The sequence below is a fragment of the Mirounga angustirostris genome, unplaced genomic scaffold, assembly GCF_029215605.1.
Source record: "Mirounga angustirostris isolate CCGP_5_RB_7025 unplaced genomic scaffold, mMirAng1.0.hap1 SCAF_4, whole genome shotgun sequence".
In the NCBI taxonomy this organism is placed as follows: domain Eukaryota; kingdom Metazoa; phylum Chordata; class Mammalia; order Carnivora; family Phocidae; genus Mirounga; species Mirounga angustirostris.
In genome coordinates, this window is record NW_026991712.1 from 168458403 (window position 1) to 168484906 (window position 26504).

Consider the following 26504-nt stretch of genomic DNA (forward strand, 5'->3'; position numbering starts at 1 on the left):
GGTTCTTCACTGCCTCTCGTTAAAGTTAAGACCCTTTAGTAAGACATAGAAAATACTTTAAAATATGACTCTTACCTCTCTTTCCAGCTTCACCCTGTCATACCTCCACAGATAACCTTCTTTCCATTAATTCAAAACTATTTGCAGTTCCTGGAACAGCACATGCTTTCTTTTACCTCCCTGCCTTTGTAAATATTGTCAATATTGTTCCTTCTGCCTGGAAGTCCATGCTCAGCTCAAGTGTCAGTTCTGGAAGTTTTCCCCTGACTACCTAAAGTATGTAGATACTATTCCTCTTTGTTCCTATTGCACCTTGTCATTACTGGTTTAGTAATCCATCTTTCCCCTTAGACTGTGAGTTCCTTAGTGGGGGGATGGGGTGGGGGGGAAGGGTAGTGGAGATAAGGATTTCCTGTTACTTAGCTCTGTATCTCTCTTGTTCAGTTTTTGGCACGTAATGTTCAGTAAAAACTTGTTGAAAGTATATTCAATAAATCCAGGTGACTTGAGAACTTCTACTTGGCCTTGTGCTATTTAAAAACTGAAAAGGCATGTTTAGAAAGAACATAAAAAGTGGCAGCGCCTGGGTGGCTCAGTTGGTTAAGCACCCAACTCTTGATTTTGGTTTAGGTCATGATCTCAGTGTTGTGAGATCGAGCCCTTGTCAGCTGGGCATGGTGCCTGCTTAAAATTCTCTCCCTCTCCCCTGCACCCCCTCACACACACACTGAAGAAAAAAAAAAAGGAAAGGAAAGAACATAGAGTGGCCCACTTGACCAGACCCACTCTCTCATCCAGGGTTTTATCTCCTACATCAGTAAAATAAGACAAAAACTGACATTATTCATGTTCACAACATGCCAGATAGTACACTGGTCACTTTAATATGTTTCCTCACTTAATTTTTCATAACCTCACTATGCAGTAGTCATGATCTCTACTTTAGAGATATAGAGAGGTTAAGCAACTCAGAGCTAGCGAAGTGATGGAGCTAGGGTTTAAACTCAAGTTGGTTTCTGGTTCTAAAGCCCATTTCATCCATGGCAACAAAATATTTCAAGTAAGACCAGAGGACATGTCCTATTTTGTTCAAAAGAATGTGCACCAAACCTGACAATACTTTCGAGAAGTACCAAGATCGTCCAAAGTCCTCTTTTTTTTTTTAAGATTTTATTTATTTATTTGACAGAGAGAGAGCTAGAGCAGGAACACAAGCAGGGGGAGGAGGAGAGGGAGAAGCAGGCTCCCCGCCAAGCAGGGAGCCCGATGCGGGGCTCGATCCCAGGACCCTGGGATCATGACCTGAGCCGAAGGCAGACGCTTAACGACTGAGCCACCCAGGCGCCCCTCGTCCAAAGTCCTCTTGGCAGAATCTGATTTCAGTGCCCAACACTATACTTTTAAAAATAAGGAGAAGGCTGAAAAGCCAGAAGAGAAGATGGAGACAAAAAGAAGATATTAAAATCTCCATGACACGACTCCCAAACTTGGGCAAGTAACGTAAGTGAGGAATGTTAACTGGCAGTGTTGCGCCTTTAGCTATTGACATCAGCAAGGGCCACTGGATTATATAAGACTCTGGGGCGCCTGGGTGGCTCAGTCGGTTAAGCGACTGCCTTCGGCTCAGGTCGTGATCCTGGAGTCCCGGGATCGAGTCCCGCATCGGGCTCCCTGCTCGGCAGGGAGTCTGCTTCTCCCTCTGACCCTCCCGAACCCCCCCCCATGCTCTCTCTCTCTCAGTCTCTCTCTCTCAAATAAATAGACTCTGCACGACAGCATATACCAAACCGGCCTGTAAACTTTAAAGGAATCTTGTCAGGGTATGAACAAATATAGGACTGCGTCTGAAGCTCCCACAGTAACTGACAAAATTGAGACGTAATATGATTCAAAGGTGTTAATCCAGACGTTGCTTATCTGGACTGATGGGGGATCTAGAAGAAGAAAGATGCTACAGTAGTAAGACCAGCTGCCTGTACAAAGTACAGCCAGGCTATCGGGTTGGTTTCCAGAATAGGAGAAGCAAGAATGTTAGACAAATATTTAATCGAGAATACTACTGGAAAGTTTCCAATTTTATTTAAAAAGTGAATGGTACCTGCTAAGTATGATAATTAAGTATTTTCTTTGGGGGAAAAAAAAACAAATGTTTTTCTTTCTAAAGATTTTCTCTTGAAAAGTTATTTATTTAGAAGGATTATGTCTCAGGATCACCAAACCCTGTGTAGGTATGTGCCCTTGTGAGTTATAAATTACCTCTCCCTTGACTTAAAGATCCCAGACATCATTAAGAGCAGTGCCACTCCATTAAATGCAATCCAGAGACTTTTTCTCTTCAGGTTGTTTTTGAAGCAAGGCACTTATACCTTAGACCAATGAAAGAACCACAGTTATGCTTACAAGACTATCTTATCCTATAAACATCACAATGAAAATAAATCCTGAAAACTTTCCTAAAATTTTGCCACATAAGAAAAAAACCGTATGTTTTTTTCTGGAGGGGCCATGTAGTAATTTTTCCCACACATATTTGATCACCTGTTTCCTGCTTTAGTGAAGACTGCTTTTTATCTCTGGGTGGCAATGGAAAAGCAATTCCTTTCTGTATTAGAAGGAAGAAAAGAACCTGCTATTGTCTCATTTTATTTTTCTATATATTAAAATCCTGGGTACACAATAAGGTCGAAGTGAAGAACAGCAGTATCACTGCCAAGTTGCCATGTGATTTCAGGGAACTACTTTCATCTCAGGACCATAATTAAATGTGGGAATGAGGGAAGAAGGCAAAAATGCTAACTTCAAAGACTAAACCCTCCCCTTGGTAATGTGCTATGTGCTTTATTTCTTACCCATTTAAAAATTATATTTTCCTGTGTATAACTACACACATGAAAAAGACTTCAGGGCATATTAAAATATCAGTACTAGAGCCGCCTGGGTGGCTCCGTCGTTAAGCGTCTGCCTTCGGCTCAGGTCATGATCCCAGAGTCCTGGGATCGAGCCCTACACTGGGCTCCCTACTCAGCAGGAAGCCTGCTTCTCCCTCTCCCACTTCCCGTGCTTGTGTTCCCTCTCTCACTGTGTCTCTGTCAAATAAATAAATAAAATCTTAAAAAAAAAAAAAATATCAGTAGTAGTAGCAGCAGAAATGCAAATAATTTTTTTTTTAAAGTAAACTCTATGCCCAATGTGGGACTTGAACTCATGACCCCGAGATCAAGAGTCATATGCTCTACCAACTGAGCCAGCCAGGCACCCCAAGAATTGCAAATAATTTCTTTGTATTTTTCTGTATTTCCTAACCTTTCTAAATGAATATGCATTACTTTTGTTATAAAAAATGTTATTTAATTATTTTCTTATGCAAGCTTTTGTATCTGGTTTCATAATGAAGTAATCTGCAAAACCTGAAGAGTCTGGTAAACAATTTATGAAGTGCTGATAAATCCTTAATGTCCTCCAACCATTTAAAAACAGTTAAAAATAGGGGCACCTGGGTAGCTCAGTTGGTTAAGCATATGCCTTCGGCTCAGGTCATGATCCCAGGGTCCTGGGCCCTAAGCCCCTCATGGAGCTCTCTGCTTCTCCCTCTCCTCCCCGCTCGTGCTCTCTCTCATTATCTCTCAGTCTCTCAAATAAATAAGTAAAATCTTTAAAAAAACAGTTAAAATAGTTTCCTAAAAGGAAAAGTAGTTAATAGAAAGAATGGTAAGTAATGTAAGCAACTGGTAACTAATACAAACATTCTCTTTTATAAGGATAATATAAAACCTTAGTAATTTAGCAAGTGGATTTTGAAAGTCAAAGTCAATGATTGTGGACTTAATGTATCTGGGTGGAAAAGAAATAGCTCAACTTAAAAGGTGTAGCTTCATTATATTTTAATGTTTTCTGATTTAAAGATGGCAAGGCTATTCTCAGGAATGTGAACGAAAATATGGTTGTATCTGTGACTTAATTCCTTAGTAGATTTTCTTATTAGGTAACATGGCTCTGAAACCAGTAAAGACATGCAAAGAAAATTATCATTCTCTTGCCAGTCATGACAGCAACTGGAATATAAAATATTAAAGATCAAAGAATCCTAAAACTTGACCTGAACAGTAACTGTAGATTAAGTGATATATACTACAAATCAACACTATCACACTTCAATCAGAATGATTTATATTTTTCTTTTATTTATTTATTTATTTATTGCCTGAGTGCCCTGCACCTCAGGCTTAAATCTTATTTTATTGCAATCAAGTATAAAACATAAGAATGACTGAATAAATTCAATAAACGGTTGTTTGTCATCTCGGAAGAGAAATGTCTTTTAGGTGATTTGGGGATAGATGAAAGAAAGAAGTGATCCAATCCTAGGGTGCTTAGATTTAATTGACGATACTAACAATGATATGTACAGATGGCAGTTAAGTATATTTACACAAGATAAATATATCTTATGGTGGCGGCAATGGTGGAAACTTGGGGAAAAGGCAACTTTTATCAAAGCTGGTCTCGAGTTTAATTACAGTGTCTTGTTAATTTTTTAGTGCATTCTCAGGTATGATACTGTTACACTAAGCACCAAAATAAGCCAGTCAGTAATGTTATTGAGTCCATACAAGCAGAATTAGACAGTTGACAGAACAATTTTGAAAGAAGAAAATAATCATGTCAGTTATAAAGCTAACTTCTAATGAGAGCCCGGGAATCAATATACGTTGAATTTTGAGTTTGAAAAAAAAATGCCTTTCCCTAATATTTTATTCAATGTTTCCAAAGATCTATCTCTAGAATACCTATGAAAAATTTATCTTCATATATGTCCATGTTCAAATGGATAGTATAGACAAATACGGATAAATATGGGTGTTCTTACTTGCTAAAAACCAGACAAATTTTAAGAGAGGGCCATTAACATGCTAAGGTGACATTTTACTTTATCGAATGGACGAAACTGAGAAGTAGGAAACACAAATAATAACTGCAAAAAAAATGTTCATAGTCCAGCCAGACCAAAATACAAATTCTGTCACTAAATTGCATGAATATCCTGGTCTAACACACTTTACTAACACCATCTTAAACCATCTCAAACATTCTACTCCAAGTCAGCAAAGGGTTTGACCCTGACATAAATATACTTGGGGACTCAGGCACAGAATACCAAAAATACTTTTTTTGATGAAGCTCGAATAATTCTTAGAGATACAAAACGTCATTTGGTTTCACAATGAGGTGTTTTTGGTTTGTTTGCTTCTGGATATCAATCGAGTTTTCTTTTGACGTTGTGTGTGAGGTTTGATTTAATTGATGGGAATTTAAGCTATTGACCTAAATATCTCCAATAAACATGTAAAGGAAACTACTAATTATTTTCTTCTAAAAAATTTAATTCCTTTTATTGAATGATTTTTTGCTTTTTATTTTATTATTTTTAATAATAAATATATTTTTATTGTTTATAAAATATATAAACATGGGGCTTGAACTCACAACCCTGAGATCAAGACCTGAGCTGAGATCAAGAGTCGGACCCTTAACCTGACTGAGCCGCCCAGGCACCCCTATTGAATGATTTTAATACCAGAAACCAGATCATCCCAGGGCCAAACAAAAGCCATGACACCTCTGTTTCAACCTCAGGCAAGGCCTCATTTTTCATCCTTATCTTCTGGTTCCTATACACTGAGAGAGATCCTATTTCAGGTTCTGGGACATCCTGGGACTCAACCTGGGGCATTTAACTTAATATGAAGGGAATCCAGCATTAATGAATCAATTCATCAGTGGCTTCAGGATCTTAGAGAACCATTTTCTTTTCTGAGAGCCATTTTTAATACCCAGTTTCATAAATCATTAGGGTCTCACAAATTCCAACTTTCTCCTTAATTCACACTCTGTAACTTTTACCACATTTTCATCTGGGGACTGAGTGACTTAGGAGACAGCTGTGGCAGGATAGAAAGTCACCGGACTGAAACATCGAAGACCTGGGTTCTAGTTCCAGTTCTTTCACTTAAAAACTGCTCATTCCTGGGCAGGCCTCTCAACCTCTGAGACTCTGTTTTATCAGAAGAAGTAAGAACAGGGGCACCTGGGTGGCTCAGTCATTAAGCATCTGCCTTCCGCTCAGGCCATGGTCCCAGGGTCCGGGATCAAGCCCTGCATTAGGCTCCCTGCTCAGCAGGAAGCCTGCTTCTCCCTCTCCCACTCCCCCTGCTTGTGTTCCTGCCTCACTATCTCGCTCTCTGTCAAATAAATAAATAAAATCTTTAAAAAAAAAAAAAAAAGAAGTAAGAACATCACTGTTATGGTTATCATGAGAGTTCACCGCACAGGTGTTCACAATGAAATGATGGGTAAATACTAGATACTATTTGTCTTTGTACTCTATTTCTTAAAATTTTACTTTTTGCAAAGAAACATGAACCAGAGCAATAAAGGCACCTAGTCCCTACTTGGAAGTGTTTCTTAAGCACCCAAAGTGGGCCAATCCTATAGATTTAACTAAGGCTGGTCTTCCTTTTGGCTTAGCAAGTTCTCAGCCAGGTTCTCCTTATATCTTAGAGAACATCACCAGACAGAATTTTGAAGAAAGAAATTGTGACAGAATATAAGAATTAAAATAGGCACACTATGAGACTATTTAATAAATATTCCTGAGCCGAGATCCTCATGAAAGTTTTGAGATATATACTGTCTGTTAAGAAAGAAAATTAGGAAAAACATGTCTGATTAGTCACAAAATTTATAATCATTTAAAGCTTAATAGATTTACTGTTGTTTCTAAGCCCAAATCATATCTACGTTACTACCCACAGATTTTGCTTCCTGAAATTATTAAATTTTCTGTAAAAAGAGTCTAAGATTTAACATACTACCTCTATAGTCACTTTCCACAATGGAACCCTAAATCTACCACATCTATTAAACTACCATTGGTTTTCACATTCTCTTCATTCTATTTTACCATTCTTTAAATTATTTTTTATTTTTTATTTTTTTTAAAGATTTTATTTATTTATTTGAGAGACAGAATGAGAGAGAGAGAGAGAGACATAAGAGGGGGGAGGGTCAAAGGGAGAAGGAGACTCCCTGCTGAGCCAGGAACCCGATGCGGGACTTGATCCAGGGACTCCAGGATCATGACCTGAGCTGAAGGCAGTCGCTTAACCAACTGAGCCACCCAGGCACCCTGATATGATATCCACCATTCTTTTTAAAAAAAAAATTTTTTAGGTAATCTCCATACCCATGTGTCAAGAGACACATGCTCCACGGAATGAGCCAGCCAGGCACTCCTCGATTTTACCAGAGACCTAGGACTGGCCCTACACATGCTGTTCAATGATACGATCAGCTCTGTAATGTTACCATCTTTGCAATGACTTTGTGGCCTGTTCAAATGCAAATACCTCAGGGAAAGTTAATACATTAAACTGTTATTGGTGTTTCCGTATGTCACACAAAGGGGATCTGGACTTTTTAATAAGATTTACATAATTAAAAAAATTAATTTGGTAAGAAAAAGGGAGTGAGCAGAAGGTGGCAACGGGATTGAGGGACAGGGTTGTGCACAGACACACATTCACCCACAGAGCACATTACCCTTGCTTTGCAAACCCAGTAAGAAACGCTTTGCACCGCAAATGCCCACAGAACCAGCAGGAATCGAGGTTATCTTGCTAAGCACAGAAGGAAGATACCCAGCAGTAGTGTCCAGCTCCTGGTTCTTTACTAAAGTAAACAATAAATATTACAGTCACTTAACTTATCAACAGTCTATTTAAGTAATACCCCCAAATGGTCTGCAACATGCAAACTAAAACATGTAGAATCCAATCCTGATTAGATCAGTTAATTGCGAGTGCTTTGTTTCTACGTTCTTCTCTTTAACAAAACATGGCAAGTTTATGGTTCAGCAAAGAACGGCTTCAAATGCCTTGGGGGAAAGCTCTTTAAAAAAAAAAAATGTCTATATATTAATTTAATATCAATCTTTGTAATCTTATTCCTATTTTGAAAATTAATATTGGTATTTCCTATGGTTGTATAATAATCAGTAAGAATGTCAACCTGATGATTAAAAAAAAAATCTGTTAAACCAAATGCTTTTATATGGGCACTTGCAATAAGAGATAAATCAGATGTGGTAATAGCTTCTTTTGTAAAAGCCATGTATAAACAGCACATAAAGATGACAAGTCAAGCAGCAAAAGCCCATTCTTCAGCCAAAAAAGGAAACGAATGAAGAAAGAACAAAAATCACCAAAAAGAAAATCATTCCCTGGCCCCCAACCCCCAAAAGCCTCATAATTAATAGTTTTGGTACACTTTCAGTGGAAAACTCAGGCCCGCTGACAGTCTGAAAAAGGACGTTAGAATCACAAACACTCAGGATGGGGATAAACTAACAACAGAGTAACCATGCGGCTAGCAAAAGATGATTTAAAAATTCTCTTTCCTCTCTAGTGTGCCATTCTTTATCTTGCGATACATTTCTCTTCATTCTAAATTTTCTCTCTTGGCTATCTATATCCACCCCCACTTTCTTTTAAAAGTAAAGTTAGTATGCTATTGGTCCCTAGCTAGAAATACATCCTTGTAGTGCTCACTAGCTTCTCCACAAAACTTAAGTCATTTCCATGGTTCATTGCTATTCTCTGGCATATAAAGATTACATCTGGATAAAGGAGCTTACTCAGATGTTGGCCTTTATTAAATTACAGTTGGTAAAACTGCTTATTATAAGAAAATCACTCCATAATGCAGCCTCTTAACAAATGCCAGCAAATGAAATTTGCCAATGACAGTTATCCTTCAAACATGGTTTTTATAATTTCCTTAATAGTGCTGTTATTAGATTATCCCCAGAAAAGGTGACTGTAAAAGCAAACAGCTTCGAAATAAGTGCCTGATGCAAAATTTTATCTATTAGGTAATAGAAAATTTTGCCTTAACACTGCACTCACCAGCAAGGACTCCACAGATCATATGAGTGTTCTCAAACCTGAATAGAGCTATAGAAGTCAAAGTTTTCAGCAAATATTAAAAGTTATACTATACATGTCTAGGAGACCAGAAGCCTTTGTTTGGTCAATTTTATTTCAAGATACTAAGAAGGGCTAAGATAGAGAAATGGAGATGGAGAGGAAGGAGTTATAACCAGTACAAAAACTCTGATCATTTAGTATGGAACACAATTAAATACATTTGGCAGGATTTCTCAGAAGTCTCAATTCCAAAAATGATTAAAGACATAATAAGTACTTAGAAAAACATTATGGCCCAATTTAATATCTAGAAAATAGCATCTTGATTCCACAGAACTAAGTACAACAGGAAACTATTATTAGATACTAACTAGCCACGTCTTCTCTTCCTGAAGAATCCTATAATAATGAAAATGACTTTCCATGTTAACATTTTCAACAAGTTCCTAAAAAGAATATGGCTTTGAAGAAACTCTTCAAATTTTTATACTACTCAGACATGGCCATAAAGTACATACTTTGAGCTAGTAAACAGACCACTTCAAAATGTGGAGTGTTGGGGTTTTAAGTAATTACCTGGGTAATACAATAGAATCTAGAACTGTCAGAGTAACATAAGAGATAAGGTTTACCCAAGGTGAAGTGAAAGATAAAGTGGTATACCTTGTGTTAATTCCACATTACAGGAGCACGCTCTTCTCACACCCACATATCCACACCCACCCCATTCTTCACTCTTCACTATGATCACAGTGGCAATACTGGATGGTTAATAACCACTAATTTGTAGAGCGCTTTTTAAAAAAACAAAAGACAAACTCAGCGTATTAAAAATGCTTCTAACAGATGTGACAATTTCATGTGTTGTAGTGACTGATTAAGATGGTTAGAAAAAAGTTATTCATAACACTTGGTATAAATAAGTCAAATGAGTTCCAAGCTGATTTTAAAACATTAATATTCTAAGAACTGAACACATGTCAAGGTTATCTCTGCTTTAGGACTGAGCAAAAGACAATTACTGGGACACAGAGAAGAGTGAAAATATGGAAAAACAAGGGAACTTTTCTAGAAAGACTGGCTGACAATATTTCTTGCTAATCCCCCAAAGCAGAGGTTTCTCTTCCTTTCCCTTTTTTTTTTTTTTTTTTTGAGTGGGTCTATATACTGCATTGCTGGCTCCTATTTCCTTAATGACTACTATCACCCAGAATCAGATTTTCATTAAGATTTATTCATGATAAATTTACATATTAGCAGCAAATAATGTAAGAAAAATATCAAAGAAAACGTTCCAAAAGAGTTCTTAGCCAATTTCTTTAGGCTTAAATATCTTGCTGAACTGCTAAGGGATAAACAATTTATTCAGCCTAGTATCAGAGCTAAAGCATCCTGGACCAGGGAACAGTAAGGAACATAAGTTTATGGATTTATTAGAAAGCACCTCCCAAAGCTAAACACAGACCAAGGACTCCTTCAGAACACAATCATGTCCATGTCAACTAGGAAGCAAAGACACTTCCGAAAGAATATAAATTTATTTTATTCTGATTTATTGGTAAATACTGCCCCAATAGGCCCTGAATCAGGGGGAATTCCTCTTAGGGAAATCTCTTTATTTAGAAAGAGGAACCCTTATAAAATATTTTCCTGAGATTCCCAACCTTAAATTTATACAACTGCTTGAAACACTAAGGTGTACCAAAGCTTCAGAGTAAAAAATCATTTCACGTTCTTTACCATGTTTGTTAGATATTCCTAAAACCTATCTAAAGAGAAAGTGAATTTGGGAATTGTTTCTTTATTCCTTAGGGGAAAATGAAGGCAGACCCTTGAAAACCAAGCCACACAAAGGGGTTAGCTGAATTTATCACTAAATATGTTAAGAGCACAGTTAACATTGAACAACCTGGAGAACTGACAGAGGCAGGGGGGTTGTGGTGGCTACAGATATGTTAGATTACAGTTCTGGTGCACCCCAATTGCTAAATAAATAGAAACAAATGCCTTACATTTTGTTTTCCATTTCTGGTCATAAACAAGACCAAAAATACTTCAACACTGAATAAAGATGCTAAGAACATCTACAGCTCTTCAAATAGTACAAAGGCAGAAAGAGTAAATTAATCAGTTCTCTGGTTCTCTAGACCTCTATCAGGGGTCAGCAAACTACAGCCAACAGTCCAAATCCAGCCCGCTCCTTGTTTTTGTATTGCTCTGAGCTAAGAATGGTTTTACATTTTTTAATGGTTTGGAAAACACAGAATGATATTTAGTGACCATAAAAATTATATGAAATTCAAATTTCAGTGTCCATAAATAAAGTCTGATTGGAATACGTTCATGTTCATTTGTTTGTTTATTGTCTATGGCAAAGTTGAGTGTTTACACCAGTGATTATATGGCCTGCAAAGCCTGAAATATTTATTATCTGGACATTTATAGAAAAAGTTTGCCAACTCCTGGTCTACCTGATATACAAAACCCTGATATCACAAGAGTTTGATACATTTGATGTTTTTATACCATGTGAAACACAAGAAAAAAGGATCAAACTCTTCTCTGCAATGTATTTTAGATAAACACAAATTGTCAAATATCAGGTTCCCTTTATGGTATCACACTCCGAGATGCATTTATACATATAAACAAGCACCCAGTCTCAATAATACCTTTCATAGGGAAAACGGCTGTTACCTTTGGTAAATGGATAAGAGCTTTTAATTGAACCTAATTACAAGACATTAACAAGAGAGACTGACACCTACCACAGTAGATTCTTTGAAGAAACCACGGGCCACACTACAGGATTAATAACAGAGATAGTGGCTTCTGGCCCATATATGGGTTTTTTGGGCTACTTGCATATACTGATTAGGCATATGGTGATTAATTTGGCATAAATTTGTGTCCCCATACAAGAGATTCTACGTGAAAAGTTTATCTGTGACTAATCATTTAATCCGATTTAACAAGTTTTAATTATTTGTTATGTATCAGAGATACAAAGGTGACAGATTGGCAAAGAGGAATAAAACAAAGCCTCTCACCTTTGAGAATCACAGTTTTGAGGAGACAGGTACAAGCTAAAAGAGATGGATTAACAACATTTCAAATTTTTAATACCACTTTTTCTGGTGGGGATCTAAGCCATAATCAGAAGGTTAAACAGAAAGTAAGTTTCCATAAGTTTATCGTATCACAATGATATAAATTAAATCACATAGGGGTGCTAAAGTATGTAAAGATTAGTCAGTCAGAGAAGGCAAGCAAACTTAGAATGCAGGCTCTGGCAGTATGCTTCTTCAAAATAGTAAGGCATTCTGTCTTGTCAACAGATTCTGAGCTATAAGAAGTTTCCAAAGCTACACAACTATCCCACCTCCACTCTTTCATCTAAAAAAAAAAAAATCCCATGTGCCTGTATCATCTGTGAAGAAGCTCAGGGATTTCCAGGAATTTCAAGATGTTCTTTTTAAGAGAGAGGGCAAGTCAATGGGTAAGAACATAAGATGGATAAACCACTGGCAAGCAACCTATGGGCAATGGAGCCAGAAAGAAAAAGAGCTGATAAAACAAGAACAGCTAGAAAAAAGAAAGAAGAAAGCAGGATAACATGCTAGGAAGAAGACTGGGGCAGATCTGTATATCAGATGGTAAGTTATCAGAGGGCAAAACTATGACTAATTCCAACATGAGAGTTTCATTTAACTATGTGAAGAGTTTATAATATGGAAGATAAAAATTCTTCAGAAGGCCTCCATTCAGGACCAAGAATTGAAATCTATAGGGAAACAGACTTCGAGTTAATATAAGAATGATTTATATGCAAAAATCAGAGATGTCCAAAGATGTAGTATGCTGTATCTTGGGAGGCTAGAGACCACTTGGTCTATAAATGGTTTTAAATCACTAAATGATATTGTACAGAAGAGTCAAGCATTGGAGTGGAGAAGAGTTAGATTAGGGGCTTATCCAACCCTAAAATTCTAATAATGCTGCCTCTTCACATCTCTGCAATACATACTGAGGGCAATGAATAAATGCATAGTAGTAACCATGGTTTCCCCTTAATTTTTAGTCTCTGTGTTTTATTGAGATAGGATCCTGTACATATGAAGACTCTTCTTTAAGGAGATAGTAGAGGAGGGGCGCCTGGGTGGCTCAGTTGGTTAAGCGACTGCCTTCGGCTCAGGTCATGATCCTGGAGTCCCAGGATCGAGTCCCGCATCGGGCTCCCTGCTCAGTGGGGAGTCTGCTTCTCCCTCTGACTCTCCCCCCTCTCATGTACTCTCTCTCATTCTCGCTCTCTCAAATAAATAAATAAATCTTAAAAAAAAAAAGGAGATAGTAGAGGAGAAAATGAGAGACTAAACTGCACCCTTTAATGATTTGGGGGGGACCTGAAGAGATAGTTGGGACTCACGCTTCTCCTGCCCTCTAATCTTTGAAATGTTAGACTTACTCTATTATTTACTGCAAACAGAATTCTGGCTATGATAAAGTGGAAGGCTGTTCTCTAGGATATCAATCACAAAAGATCAGAAAACCATTTCTAATAGCATACACTTCCTCAATGACCTGTCACCCACACATTTAGTTAGGCTATGATTGAAGTTATTTAGCTTTTAGCTTGTATTTCTGATCTGCGGGAGTAACAAACTACTTCTTCTTTTTGTCTTTCAAGTTCTAGTATGATAAGAATTTCATTTATGAAGTGAAATACTCCATGAATTTGTAACTGTTGATCATAGCCACCACTGATGGCCTTCTGGCTTCCTCGCTCTAACAGCCATACCTTCTTAACCGTTTCCGGTGCCCAATCCCAGGTCCACACCAATGTTTGTTTGTTTGTTTGTATCATGCTCTGCTGCAGTAAAGAAGGAAATCCTAAGGCATGAGGGGTAACAGAAACAGAAATGAGAGCAGACTCATTGATTCACTATCCACTACAATGTGGAGGAGGCCAATACAGTTATCCCACATGCCATGCATAATGGAGACTAGAACAAGGACTCGTCTCCATTTCTAGTACCAAAATTACAAACAACAGGGTTAGTTTGAGTGCAATAAAAACAAGCAACATTTTTTTCTCAGTGTGGTAAAGAATGCTGTAAAGAAGTTTGGGATTTTATAATTTCTGTAAAGAATACAAGGGAAGGAAACTGTAGAGAAGTTCTATATATCTTTACTATACTCAATATGTTTGGCAAAACAACAACAACAACAAAAACAGCAACAATGCTAAAGTGGTCTCATATTATTTTTGAATTTTCTGTCTTCCCAGTCTCTTCAACAAATGGTGTTGGGAAAATTGGATACCCACATGCAGAAGAATGAAACTGGACTATTTCCTTACACCACACACAAAAACAGACTCCAAATGGTTGAAAGACCTCAATGTGAGACAGGAGTCCATCAAAATCCTAAAGGAGAACACAGGCAGCAACCTCTTTGACCTCAGCCGAAGCAACTTCTTCCTAGAAACATCGCCAAAGGCAAGGGAAGCAAGGGCAAAAATGAACTATTGGGACTTCATCAAGATAAAAAGCTTTGGCAAAGCAAAGGAAACAGTCAACAAAACCAAAAGACAACCGACAGAATGGGAGAAGATATTTGCAAATGACATATCAGATAAAGGGCTAGGATCCAAAATCTATAAAGAACTCATCAAACTCAACACCCAAAGAACAAAGAATCCAATCAAGAAATGGGCAGAAGACATGAACAGACATTTTTCCAAAGAAGACATCCAAATGGCCAACAGACACATGAAAAAGTGCTCAATATCGCTCGGCAATAGGGAAATCCAAATCAAAACCTCAATGAGGTACCACCTCACACCAGTCAGAATGGCTAAAATTAACAAGTCAGGAAACGACAGATGTTGGCGGGGATGGGGAGAAAGGGGAACCCTCCTACACTATTGGTGGGAATGCAAGCTGGTGGAGCCACTCTGGAAAACTGTATGGAGGTTCCTCAAAAAGTTGAAAATAGAGCTACCCTATGATCCAGCAATTGCACTACTGGGTATTTAACCCAAAGATACAAAAGTAGGGATCCGAAGGGGTATGTGCACCCCGATGTTTATAGCAGCAATGTCCACAATAGCCAAACTGTGGAAAGAGCCAAGATGTCCATCGACAGATGAATGGATAAAGAAGATGTGGTATATATATATATATACAATGGAATATTATGCAGCCATCAAAAGGAATGAGATCTTGCCATTTGCAACGACGTGGATGGAACTGGAGGGTATTATGTTGAGTGAAATAAGTCAAACAGAGAAAGACATGTATCATATGATCTCACTGATATGAGGAATTCTTAATTGCAGGAAACAAACTGAGGGTTGCTGGAGTGGGGGGTGGGGTGGGAGGGATGGGGTGACTGGGTGATAGACACTGGGGAGGGTATGTGCTCTGGTAAGCGCTGTGAATTGTGCAAGACTGTTGAATCTCAGATCTGTACCTCTGAAACAAATAATGCAATATATGTTAAGAAAAAAAAAAAGAAGAAGAAGGTAGCGGGAGGGGAAGAATGAAGCGGGGGAAATCGGAGGGGTAGATGAACCATGAGAGACGATGGACTCTGAAAAACAAACAGGGTTCTAGAGGGGAGGGGGGTGGGAGGATGGGTTAGCCTGGTGGTGGGTATTGAGGAGGGTACATTCTGCATGGAGCACTGGGTGTTATGCACAAACAATGAATCATGGAACACTTCATCTAAAACTAATGATGTAATGTATGGGGATTAACATAAGAATAAAAATAAATAAATAAATAAATAAATGAATTTTGTCTTCCTTTTGTAAATAAGTAATCACTAGGTAAAGCCCAAGCATAAATTTTGCTTGCTAATGCCTTAAATAACCAAACCTCTTATGCCTTATGCCTACTGTATTCTCCATGCTTATCTACAGGAAATATTATGAAAGTAACTTAGGAATGTAGGAGACAGTAAATTGGTTTATATCCACAGAAAATTCAGAGAAAAATTTACATGCACTAGAAAGAAATGTACTAGGATCTAGGATGACAAGTGGAAACCTAATCCACAGAAAATCCCCAGTCTAATATTAGTCAACAGAGTAAGTATATTCTCCCACCAAAACTTTTACCAGAAATGTAAACAAGTTGTAAAATTGATCCATGCAAACTGAATCTCCTTCATATTCTAAGTGATAGCATAAGAAAATGGCTAAAAGATAGGTCCAAAAGATTGATGCTGGGTTTATTTTCAAGTTTGGTCCACTGTAAGAATACCATAAGGATAAGATGAATTGCTTAAGAGTATGATGAATTTGGAAAGACATTTCTACCTTCAGTAGTTTTAAGTGCTTGGTCAAATACCAGTAAGAAGTAGATGGAAATTAACACAACTATTTAACTGCTTGCTTTCATACGAAAAATTCCAAGAAATTAATGTCTGTTGGTTTTTAAGTTTTCATATTCCCAGTCCCCAAAAGACCAAGAAATGAACAACAACCAGAGCTTCTGGTTCCTAGAACACGTTACAGATTCATTCTCATGAGGTAGGTTTGTCTCTATGTTACTAGGCGGAAATCTGGGCACCAAGTAGTTAAGTGAATTTCTCAGAGTCACCCTAGAAATTATTAATAGTAAAACCGAGGAAAAAAAACCCCAAGACTTTTTACTGGTCTGTACTGATACCTTTAGTTCAAATTGTTTGTTTTTGTTTTGTTTGTTTTGACTTATCAACTGGCCATTAAGAAGCTGAACCAGAATAAAACCAATACACAGTTATTTGGATCTGTCTCTGGCATTCAGAATGGAATGAGATGTGAGAAGGAAACTAAGACTATTTACAGCTTTGTTACAAATGTCAGCAGTATTAACGTTAGTTAATACAAAGCTGTAATGTCTAGTATTTTTCCTCTGATAACCGTGATGGGTATATCTTTTGAACCTGCACTGACCAGCTTAATCCAGTACAAAGGTTTGGCACTTCTCCTCTCAACCATTCTTATCCTATCAATCAAAGAAAGGGCCTCTTCTTTAACCATCAGTAAGGATCTCTGAGGATTCCTGCTGCACTTCAAAAAAGTGAAAAATATTATTGGCTTACGCTAGACTTTTAATGGACTTGTAATAACTCTAATACAAAGGGAAACATAATCCAAGGTGAAGTTTGCAATAATTATTAAAAAGCTGTGTACCAGGATGAAAACTGGAAATATAATCATAAACAGTTCTAAAATGAATCAGATTTTTATTATTTCCTTTTCAGTTCCCTGAAAAAATTTTAAAAGACTCTAACCAATGTTATAGTTTTGTTATTTCATAAGGAAAGTTCTTACACTTCTACTTCAAAGATAAAGGGGAGTACTTATGATGATCACTTTCTGTGTCAGAGGACAGCTTTGCAACGTGTCAAGCTGATTGAGGTCTCTCTTTTCTTAATTATGAGTGAATCAAGAAATATGCTTAGTTACAAAATATTTGTTATAAACAGACATAGCCTGTGACATGAAAGATACACACCCATAACAGATTTTAAAATTCAACCCGCCCCTTACTTTTCCCATGTTTTGGGAAAGCCTATGATGACAGAAGAGCAGTTTTCAGGAAATACCAGAGATTTCTACATGTCTCCAGAGAAAATAGAATCGTGGTGGGTATTGAAGGACAAAAGATTCTTGGCATTAGTGTTCTCTCTCTCTCTTTTTTTTTTGCTGTAAGAAGCCATCATCTTAAAAACAAAGTCTTGTTTAGAAGTTTAATCAACTAAAAAGTGTTGAGAAGTAAAACAAAGTGCAAAAATCTCAGTTTGATAACCCCATGAACTCAGATTTTAAAACAAATATTTGAGACAACATTAACCAAATCATCCATATTGGTACATTCAAGTGCCATAAAAAGTAAGCTACATGCAAGATGTCTTTAATACCGAGGTAAAAAATAACAGGTTAGGCATCTGAGTTGTGTTGTGAAAACAAAGCACGCTCATATTTACTTCAGGGAAGCCTTAAAAATCAACATGCAAACAGAGGGACACATACTTGTCACAATAGAACGTTAGCTCACAAGGCCATCAATTAAAAACAACTGATTTCAACACAAATGTAAGAATAAACAGGTCTGAAGTCTATCAGGGAAACAATAAATATATCAATATATATTTTAAGCTTGCGATAATGGCTAAATATTGCTTCTAGCAATGTAATTACTCAAGTCATAAAGAAGTAACACAGTATTAATTCAGAGAAGGGTATATTTATGTACAGATCTTGAATAAATCTGTATTCTAGGACTTTTAAAGATGGCTACACGTGGTCTGGAAATTCAGCCCTGGCTGGAGGCTGAGGGACACCAGCACAGCACCATTTTCCTTAAACCATCAACATTCTACTTGTGAAAAGTTGGCGTTTAATCTTTGCAGATCCCTTCTATACACCAGGCAGGACAAAGGTGTTTTTCCCTGTACATTTCAGAAGTACACGTAAGAAGGCCACAAAAGTCAAAAGCCCTTTTCCAAAAAAAGGCCTTTGTATATACTGGTTTGATATCTCAAGAAAAGGAGTGGTTATGGATTCATAGATTAAAACGTTATCATTTTAAGGCTTTTGAAAAATTAGCAAGTTGAATTTTTTTTCTTAAACTACAGAGCCCATGCCACACAAATGACTATAGAAGATTAGGAAATATTCCATCAATTGTTTCTACAGAGTATCCTACTTTGCGTGTAACACTGGAGAGGACACGACAGCAGAGAACAATACGAACATGCAGGATAAAAGATTTAAACCTTTTGGGGAAAGTACCAAGTGTCATACGCTTAAATCTGATTTGTCTGAACTTGTTCAATGTCAGGGAGGAAAGCTGACTTGGGCAATCCATTGCTACTCCTTTGTACCCCACAATACACATTCTATAAAGAGTAACATTTTATTGACAGAAAAATGATCACAAAGAGCTCCCCTAGGACAGTGAACTATCAAGATCAGAGGGTATCATACAGGAGATAACACAGTAGAAGTAAATGACAAAAGTTCGATGGTTTTAGTCTTGACATTTCAGATGAGCACCCTGTTTTCCGATCACAGAAAGACCAGCCACCAAACAGCCAACGCAAGAATCACAAGAAAAGACATCAGGAAAGGAATACGAGGAGATGGAAAAGTACTAGAGTAGAGGTGGCACTTTTTGAGAGACTTGTGATCCTCAGGGATTGGAATAGAAACCTTGGGAAGAATTTCTTCATTGTCTTGCTGGGGCAAGGCTCTCTCAGTAGATCTCTCTTGCCTTTTAATTTTCTCTTCATCCTGCACTAACAGAGCACGTTGCTGTGTCTGCTTTCACGGTAGAAGATCAAGAAAGACAGAGAAAGATGAACAAAATGACAGATGGAAAAATGCTCAAAAATGATACTTGGGGATGTGCAAAGGATTTGGGAAGATCTTTTGGGACACTCTTTATTTCACTTTACTTTGGCAATTTATCCCAGCAAAGTTTCTATAACACAGTAGAGTATTCAATAGATAATTTTTTGAATGAATGAACATTAGAAGCCCTGAAAGTTCAAGCAATTGCTTGACTTCCTTAGTTACAGTATTTGTTCCTCCTTCAAGGATACTCACATATGAATTTTGGGTCAGTTTTCCTTGTTTTAGTGCTGCCAATTTTTCTTAGATCACTTGGGCAAAGCCAATAATGAAGCATTCTTCTCACCATCAGAAAAGTTACTTTTATTATAAATAGAACGGCAGAATATAAAAAGTTATTCTCATATCCCTTCATATAGACTTTAAAAGCTGCAACAGTTCATTCAGTATGGCAATTAGCTTTTGCTCAAGGGAATAAAAATTTTAATCCCATACATTTTAAAGATTGCAAAAGAAAAACAAAAGTATAAAAGTTTGTATGTGCTTCCAAGGTCTATTAAAAACAAACGAAAACCCCCCACAAATCTCAACAACTGTAGACTCCCTCCCCCTCTTGCAGAATCATGATTAAAAATAGCAACCATCGTGAAGGTTTATACATCACATTAAGCAAAGTACTTTTGACACTTTTAAGGTAAGTTGTCTTTTCCAATTGTCCAACTGAGAAGTTTTTCTCCCCCGACAATTTCTGTGCTCTGCCATCTAGTCAAGAGATGTTATCTATGAAAGGAAAAACTTGGCTCTAAGTTCTCTCAGTGGGGCCAGCCTTCTCTGGTCAGTTTGGAATTTTGACACGGGTTCTTTGCACACCCCTAAGTGATATGTATCAGGGAAAAAGTAGCTGGGGGACTGGTCAGCAAAAAAGAAAAAAGGAAAAGAAAGGATGCAAAATCATAATGATTTTTAAAAGAATATAAAGAGGGAGAAGAAAGACAACATAAAAAGAACAGGGTACAATTAAATTCATTTTCTCTCTGAATACATACTTACATCTTCATGCAGCTTTTCAACCAGCCATGCGCCGAAATAAGCAAACTGAAAGCTGCAAAAGCTGCAGCAGTGGAAATGTCATGTGTTAGGTCAAAAGGCAGTGGGGTGTGAATTCACTAATAGAGCCAAAAGAAAAAAAATTACTCAGCAGCTGCTGTTCAGTTCTAGGGGGAATATCTGCTTAGTGCCATGACAAGAGCAAATTCGGATTGAGAAGCACAAGTCATAACAGCAGCTTTACCTCTGGCCCACCAACCTTTCTTTCCGAGGGAAGGACAGAGGTTTTCTTCACCTGGTCATACACAAATTATATAAAATTCAGTAGCCTTGCAATGTAACAACAACGCTGCCAAAGACGGAAGAGGTATCCCCAGAGAACAGAAATATTGCCCTAATTATTAAAGAAAAAGTAAGATATGCCAGAAAGTGGAGTTATCCTTTTTTATAAAAGGTTATCATAGGACAGTTCTTCTTATTTATTCTGTTATTCATTTAGAGGAGTAATACACAGACGCATAGAGCTAAAGTGGCTCAAGTACTCCCCACCAATCTAATTTATAAAAGTCCTTTCTTTAAAGTCCACAGAATGACATACCCATTTCCAACCAGCCCTGAGATGATTTCTGGAAGGTTTCTATTAAGATACAAGTTATTTTCTGGAAATGGAGACTGATTCAAATTTACCAAACTTCATCCAAGAGAGCATTAAGTTACTTTTTCAAAGTAATTGAGCATCTTTTACTACTTCCACAGAGTCGAAAAGAAAACTTCTAGAAACTATGCAGTTATGGTTTACAGAGAGGGTTAACCAGGCAAGATAGCAACAAGGCAACAAGACTTTCTCCTGAAGTCTAGATTTATAGAAAGCAGAGTCACTGTCTCAGTTCAGGCCACATTATCTAGATAAAACTGATGTCCATTTACATCAGGGAATGGAGGCTGAAGAGGACAGTGAATAAAAACAGCTGCATCCTATCACCCCCGGTAACTAGCTACCCATCATTCAAGAATTCTCCAGTCTTACTTGGTGAAACTGGTCTGACTCTACTTGGAGAATTCTTAGCCAATTTCAATCACATTTTGAAAAATATAAAAAGTACCCTTTGTGAGTCAACTTTTATCATCTTCTCCAGTTCCAGAAACTAAACAAAGTTGAATAGTTTACCATGAATTCTGAATATAAAGACAAGTTTTTTTTAAGTTATTAAGACATCAATACCTTTCTTGACTAGAATTGCTATTGCTATTGGTGAAAACCAAGCATATAATTTTAAAAATTATTATCATCACTCATTGAGTCATTGTGACTACTTATATAAATATTAACCTATATAGGCTAAAAATTAAGTAAAGAATTTTTAAATATATGCTTAAGGTAACTTTTAAGGTATCCATCACACAGATTCATTTAATTAGATGTAGGATTTCTACAATAGGTAATGACAACAACACAAAAAAAGCAGGCTCTGAAAGGTATCTCCAACTTCCTCTGTGACTATCTTACAAAACAACATGTTAAAAGTTTGATGCTGCTCATAAAGACGAACCGTCAATAATTTTTCTAAAATTGAAATACAATCATTAATATGTGGTGTTCTGCATTCTCTGGCTTGGAGACCTCCTTGATTTATTACATAATTGTGGTCAACCATTCCAGACATTTCTAAATTGTACAAATGTTCAAATAAAGTTTTAAAAAAATGTTTATCCCGTTCCAATTTTGACCTTACTAAATTTAGTAAACTCTCTGGTCCTTGGAGGCACAGTTTGAACATAAAGTTCCACTGGCTTATGGTCGATTTGTAAACACACACTAGCCAGAAGGAGGCAGTTCTCAAGAGCCTAGTCATCTAATGGTAGCTCTAAATGGCTCCTGTAATTCGACTGGGTAGCCCATATGACTTAAAAAACAAGTGTTTGATTATGAATACCTTAAAGCTGCAATGAACTAGTGAGGAACCAAAGCTAAATTTCAGCTCTAAACTTACTTATTTTATTCACATACAGAACATTAATATACAATAACATTTATTTCATTCATTCTCACAAGTGGTCACATGGACAGAGTACTCACTCCTTCTCCTGTGGGAAGCTGCCCATTGATGTTAAGTGTTCGGAATGGGGAGTGAGTGGATAAGCGTTTATCCCATTCACTAGGCCGTGGTTCTGGTACAGATTCCATGAAGTTCTTTTTCAGCTCACTGATGCTGGCATGATGTTTTTTTATCTCTTCTTGACTTTTGTCTAAATCCTGTAGTTGAAAGGACAAAGATGCAAAATTATGAATACTCAGAGGAAAAAAACACATCACGGGAAGCCCACCAGACTATGGGCACTGGTAGAAAACACCACATCCAGGGCAGATGTTACTAATCCATAAATTGCATTTAAATTTTAAATATACGACATGGTATATTTGCTTGCCTTTCTTTCTTTTTTTTTTTTTTTAATGAGGTGCTTTTCTTGGAAGCAGTGAAGCATCATAACCCTACAGCTCTTAGCAGTTCTGTAACCCACAGACCTCACTCCTTAATTTTGCAACTTTTCTTTGCATTAGGACGCAGCGCTAGATCTCCAACTCCTCATCCCAAGAGGGTAATCTCACAGCTCAATTAGCGTTGGCTTGATATGAACTGATTGAGGCTCAGCTCAGGCAGGATGGAGACAGCAATAGAGAAGGAGCAACTATTAAACAAAGGACATGATAAAAGATGCAACTGCCACCAAAGCTGCTTTGCTTTGGTGAGTTGCAATCACACAGCATCCCTCTATTTCTACCTAGAGATAGTTTTGCTTCCTTATTACTAGGTGGATATTACTGGTTTTGATAAACAGGAATAGCCCTTTCTTGTCATAAGAATTTATTACTAGAATTTCTGGCTCAAGCCTTGAGAGCAAATTGTTACCACCTATGAAAAATCACTCAGGTATGTAATATAATGGCTTTTTTTCTTTACCAATACTATTCATGCAAACTAAAAGACTTATGCCTTCCAGGACGCCTGGGTGGCTTAGTCGGTTGAGCGTCTGCCTTCAGCTTAGGTTATGATCCCAGGGTCCTGAGATCAATCCCTGAATCCAGCTCCCTGCTCAGTAGGGGTCTGCTTCTCCCTCTCCCTCAGTGTTCTCTCTCAAGTAAATAAAATCTTAAAAAAAAAAAAAAAGCCTTATGCCTTCCAGCTACTGACAGCTTTACTTCATCCCTTAGTAGAATTCAAAATAGGGACCTTCTTCCAGTAACTTTCAATGGACTGGAAGTAATTTAACAAGAATTCATCAGATACCTTATATATCTTCTCAACAATTTAAAATATCTCAACTGTTCCAGCATATTTGGATACTGGACAACTAGGTTTAATATCCCTTAAATGGGATATTCCAGGGAGAAAGGATCAAAACTTAGGTTAATAAAGCTAGAAATAACATTCAGGTTTATTTAACAGGAGGCATATAAAACTTTTAAAAGGTAGACTTGGCCAGAAATAAAATGGGAAATACAATTTAAAGACAAAAACTGAAATGTTCTTTGTCCAACATACTTCTCCAAAAAAGCTCAGAAGATCTATGCTTGAGATCAAAATATGTGGGAACCTGTCACTTGATGAATGCTAAAAATTCTGTGTTTATTATATATCACGGCAGCTCTGTATCCAAGAAAAGCATAATATTAAATATATCTTTTAAAATGCTGTGTAAATTTTGAGATTAGCCTTTCTTTCTTTTTCTCTCTCTTTCTTTCTTTCTCTTTCTTTCTCTGTGGGAAACCACCACATTTGGGGAAAAAAAAAACAAACTCATTTAAATGAAAATTTGTTTGAAAAATTTTTCTGGAGCAACGTATGCTTCAACTAAATAAAATTTTTTTCAAAAGGAATGTCAAAGGGAAAATAGCATAGGAAAAAGAATTGGTGAGGCACATGACATAATTTTGATTCTGGAGATATTCATTCAGAAAATTCACTTACTAGTCCATTCTTCTTATTTTTGCAAGACTAAACCATGTATATTTGCTTTGAGATCAAAGAGAAAACTAACCCAAAAAGGGCAATCCTGTAGCTTCCCCATAAAATTACCTCTTGCTTGTTGGGATGAAATGTGAGTATAGCCCATGAATATGGGCTTCACCATGAGGAAACAACAGTGTGCACTTTTACTCTAGCTGAAAGCAAGAAAAGCATGTTTACTAGCTAAAGAAAAGCATGAACAAGCTTGGTCAAAGACTCAGTAGTAGGCTAAGCAACTGAGACCCATAAGGCATGTAAGGCTCTGTGACCCAGCTCCTAACTGGAAATTAAATCTGCTTGGTCCAAGAACAACTTAACACATTTGGGAGAGTTACAAGTATGAATGGAGCAAAACAAAAATGAGCAAGAGATGCTATGGTAAAACCATAACTCTCTGGGTTAGCCTCTTAATATGAGAGTGGTGATTTGTTACTCTTCTTGCCTAGCTTTTGATTGGCTTGGAACCTGAGAAAAATAAATGTTTCAATAAAATCAGTAGCTTCTGAAGGAGCTTTCTCCATCCGTCTTAGCTGGCTCTGTTAGAAACCTGTGGGGGCACAGAGTAAAATTAAGATCTCAAAGGGACCTGTTCCAAATAGAATTTGTCATAGACACTTGCTACAGGTTCTCTCTGGGAGATGGAGGAGGAGGCAGTACATCTAAAAATGAACTCGACCTTATTTGGCCAGAACAAAGCATTAGTGGGGGTGGGGTAGGAGAGATGCTTTAAAAAAAACAAAACAAAACAAAAAAACTCTACTAGAGTGACAGATAACTTGAGAGAACATCCTTATGGGGCGGGGGAGGGGGTGGAAGGGAGACAAAATTTTTTTTTTACTGTAACTAGAGAATGATGGTTAGCCAAATTACTGTGGCTGTTTTTAGGCTAGATACTTTTTGATACTTATCATCTTATAATTTTAGCAGCAGCCAAACCAAACCATTAAATATAAAATGTTCTCAAAAAGTAGTTAGTAGTTTTAATTTTCAAACACACACTTATTAAGAAATCCCCTCTTGTGGCTATCAATGCAATGCTGGGGAAAAAACACATCACACACAGGGACTCTGTGAGTCTCAGAAGCTATAACACACCTCATTGAACAAATGACAAATATATGATTGGTACTGCAGGTTCCAGTCAAAAGGAAGCACTAAAGGGGCGCTTGGGTGGCTCAGTCGTTGAGCATCTGCCTTCGGCTCGGGTCATGATCCCAGGGTCCTGGGATCGAGCCCCGTATCGGGCTCCCTGCTCAGTGGGAAGCCTGCTTCTCCCTCTACCACTCCCCCCACTTGTGTTCCCTCTCTCGCTGTGTCTCACTCTGTCAAATAAATAAATAATATCTTAAAAAAAAAAAAAAAAAGAACAAAAGGAAGCAATAAAGATGGACTAGTAAAGCAAAAGGCATGTTTGGGATTGGGAGATGTTACACTGCCAAGTACATCAATTGACCTCTGTAATTCTTCCTAATCCCAGAAGCAGAACCATTCACGTCTAGTTTTAGTTATGAGCTCAAGCAGAGATCTAGTTGCTGAGTTTGAAATGTCCTAGAGTCCAGCCTTAAAAAACCTCATGTTACATGAGGTAAGTGTACATAAAGCATTTAGTATTGTGCCCATCGTACAGTACGTGATTAATGAAGGCTGGCCATAATTTTTATTACTTTTATTAAAGTACCTTAACATAGCAAGCACTCAAAATACATGTTTTGACAAAAAATAAGACATGGTTAAATAACTATTAGAGGCCATTACATTAAACCAGAGTTCTATCTAAAAAAGTTTCTTCAGATATCCAGTTTAATAATATTTAGCACATTTCTTATATGTTCATCTTTCAGGTCTCAGCTAATATGTTATCTCTCCAGAGAGAACTTCCCTGTCCATCTTATTCAGAGTAGATTTCCTTTCTTAGCACAGCATACTGCTTATTTCCTTCATAGCTTCTATAATAACTTGAAGTAATTTTATCGCTATTTTTTTTAAATGTTTACTGTCTCTCTCCTCCCTACTTCTATACATTGTTAAGTTTCCTGAAGGCAGGAACAATGTTTATCATCTTCCTCTGTACAAATACAGAGGAATTTATATGTCCTTCAAATTTAAGTTAAAATCCCC

At 37.3% G+C, this 26504-nt stretch overlaps 1 protein-coding gene across 26 annotated transcripts in view; it reads right to left on the reverse strand.

Moving 5' to 3' along the window:
* EPB41 (erythrocyte membrane protein band 4.1) overlaps positions 1-26504 on the reverse strand; it is a 199679-nt gene that overhangs the window by 19384 nt on the left and 153791 nt on the right. For 15 of the 26 annotated variants that reach the window (XM_064589641.1, XM_064589642.1, XM_064589629.1 and 12 more), the window contains one exon: positions 22457-22633. In XM_064589641.1, coding sequence (XP_064445711.1) covers positions 22457-22633 — 177 coding nt within the window. Of the gene's footprint in view, positions 1-4817; positions 13855-18043; positions 19300-19820; positions 20242-20623; positions 20675-22456; positions 22634-26504 lie in introns of those variants that run through there. The other 11 variants (XM_064589638.1, XM_064589633.1, XM_064589627.1 and 8 more) reach the window with 6 other exon arrangements.